Source organism: Nannobrachium achirus (assembly GCF_963921795.1).
Source record: "Nannobrachium achirus genome assembly, chromosome: 8".
Taxonomy (NCBI): domain Eukaryota; kingdom Metazoa; phylum Chordata; class Actinopteri; order Myctophiformes; family Myctophidae; genus Nannobrachium; species Nannobrachium achirus.
Window position 1 is genome coordinate 8,815,549 of NC_137817.1, and position 3,126 is coordinate 8,818,674.

Here is a 3,126-nt window from a genome sequence, read left to right on the forward strand (position 1 = left end):
GATATATTCATTATTTCCAAACGATTTTTATTTTTTATTTTTATTATTATTATATGTGTACTTTAGCCAAGCTGGCGGCAGAGGGCAGCCTTATGCAAAGAATTGGTGTGAATTGGGCCGCCGTCGTTCAGAGCATAGAAATGCATAATCTATATAATAATCCAGGTCCACAGAGAACAAACTGCCAGGAAGTGAATTGGACATTGATGTTTACGTGTGGTGGAGATTTGAAAGCAGCATTACGGGAGATGTTTTTACTGTACGCGACCCCTCATCAGCGTACAGTCATCAGACAAGGTAAAAGAAAGAGCGTTTGTATTGGCAACGAGCTGGGTTCAAAATTGGGGCAAACGGGAACATCCGAAGCGGTAAAAGAGTTAAGGATCTGAATACTCTGATGTCTTACACCTTTCCTGACCTTCAAAATGGATGTATCGACAAAGACAACCTTCTCAAAGGCACTGTATACACTTCTCTGAACAATGACATCCGAAACAACATGTGCTTGGCTGACTTTCGTACAGAAGAGAGAGACTACCTTTCAGCTGACTCAATGCAGGAGGGTGACCACAAGGATTACGTGCCTGTGGAATTCTTCAATTCACTGACACCCTATGGAATCCCTGATCATAACCTCAAGCTGCTTAGAAACCTGCAAGCAGGTCCCGACACACTCTCAAGAATGGCTCCAGAATGGTGGTAATACAAATGATGGACAGAGTCATTGAGTGTGAGATTGCAGTAGACACAAACAGAGGTGAAACGATCTTCCTACCAAGAATACCTCACTATGACAGAGGTAAGCCTCCCTTCACCTTCATTAGACACCAGTTCCCTATCGCTTAGCTTTCTCTGTTACCATCAATAAGGGTCAGGGCCAAGAGAATGAACGAGTTGGCATCTACTTGCCTCAACCTGTGTTCCCTCATGGCCAACTCTACACAGCCTTCTCAAGGGGGAAAGAGAGACATCGCTGTAATGACAAGGGCATTACTGACGACACAGACTGATACCGCGATCTCCATATACAGGCATAAAGGGGACGCAGACAGACAAATACAAAGATCTCCATATATGGGCATAAAATGGACGCAGACAGACAGATTAAGATATCTCCATATATGGAGACAGGCAAACAAACGGGTCCTATGACAACAGGTATAATGGGGTTTGCATTAAAAGGTGGGGCATTCATTCCCTATTTACATTGTTCCCGAGTATGCCTTCAGGCGGCCGAGATTCTAGTAAATGTAAACAGAACATACCGGTATGTACAGTTTTAGACAGAACGGATGTACAGTAGGCCTACTTCAGAGAAAGGTCAGCTCAGAGGTCATGTGTTGGTGGTGTCCAGAGGTCCCAGCATGGCTCTCTCCCGGTTGTGCTTATGGAAGTAAGCCTTTCCAAACTCGTAGGTGCTTATCATGATGGCACAAGCTGGAGCCACTTTGATCAGCCTGGGCATGAAGCCTGCGAACAGTCCCCTGATGCCGTTCTCTGCTACGATCCTTCTCATCACACTGAGGGTAGAGGACGACTGACAAGATAAGGTCTCAGCCTGCAGATCTCCCAACTCCACCTGCCTCTTGGTTTTGACCACATCAAACGGCGTGGTGGCAACGGCAGCGATAGAGCCAGACACCGCTCCAGAGATGAAGCTGATAGAGAAGGTGGGCTCCCTGCTCTTGGTTCTGTCACACAGCCAGGCTCTGGTCTTCTCGTAGTTGTACCAGTACATGGCAGAGAAGGGCACATCCCTCAGCAGGGTGGGTCCCAGGCCCCTCCACAGAGACAGCCAGCCCTCAGACCGCACCGCCTGGCTGATGCGGCCGTTCAGCTGCCTGTACGACTGCTTCTCGGACTGCAGCTTGGTACGGATCAGCTCCAGCGGACTGATGACCGTCGCCGAACCCAGTCTGGCCACGGCTCCTGCAACTAGAGGCGCCGCCTCTGCGCTTTCTCCCATCCTCATCCTCAGAGAGGAACACAGCTGGTCATAACAGGTGAAGTAGATGACAGTGGCTGGCACTGCCATCACAAGTGTTGGAGGGAGTCCACTCCACAGAGATCGGATACCCTCTACTCGTACGATCTTGACGAAGGCGTCCGCTGTGCCGTTAAAGTGACCAGGTGCTTTATGCCAGGCCCAGGAGTTGCCGTTCTCACACACACACATGTGATCCATCAGGCCATTGCAGTAGACAAAGCATTTCCCTTTGGAGAAGGGATTTCTCTGTGCTTGAAGTCTGATCTTCACCACGTCCAATGGGGTGACAAACAGTGAAGTCAGAATAGCTCCAGAGCAGGACGCCACCATCTGTTGGAGTGGAGTAATGCCATTACTGACTGCTGGAGGTAGACTTTGTCCATTCATAATACCGCCTCGTGCCACTGCATGCTGTCCACTAGCGACACGCTCCTCCACGGGCACAACAAAGCCTTGTGTATAAAAAAGGATACTGAACCCACCATCATGGTGTCCGATTTTAGAACCGAGATATCTAACCTGTGTGGTTGGGAAGGTGGTTCTAGGAAACTAATAGTATATTAAGCAAAAGGAGTTTTGGTGTGAAGAGCATTACACGGTAGAAACATCTAGGTTCTAAAGCCAGAACTATTAATTTTGTCTGCATGCTGACATCACACATCACTGACGTCATACTCTGATGTCATAGTATTGACAACACAGACTGGCCTGGACACAGAACACCATGTATGGGCATAAAGATCTTCCCAACGAACACTCCGCAATGGAACACCATATATGGGCATGAAGATCTTCCAACGGGCACAGGACTAGTATATATATATATATATATATATATATATATATATATATATATTCTGACGTCATACTCTGATGTCATAGTATTGACAACACAGACTGGCCTGGACACAGAACACCATGTATGGGCATAAAGATCTTCCCAACGAACACTCCGCAATGGAACACCATATATGGGCATGAAGATCTTCCAACGGGCACAGGACTAGTATATATATATATATATATATATATATATATAAAGTGCGAGGTCGCTCCAATTCTTGGCCATCTGACCAGTGATGTATATCAGACCAGTTACCCATATATGGAGACCCCTGCATGATAGACAACAATGTCAT

General features: G+C 47.0%; 1 protein-coding gene across 1 annotated transcript; it reads right to left on the reverse strand.

Annotated features, from left to right (window-relative positions):
* Nucleotides 1-1,333: 1,333 nt before the first annotated feature.
* On the reverse strand, nt 1,334-2,374 carry LOC308289581 (mitochondrial glutathione transporter SLC25A40-like; the record flags this gene model as incomplete). Its single annotated transcript, XM_080731314.1, has 1 exon — nt 1,334-2,374. The coding sequence occupies one exon, from the start codon at nt 2,372-2,374 to the stop codon at nt 1,334-1,336; it is 1,041 nt and encodes a 346-aa protein (XP_080587440.1).
* Between the last annotated feature and the right edge of the window lie 752 nt (nt 2,375-3,126).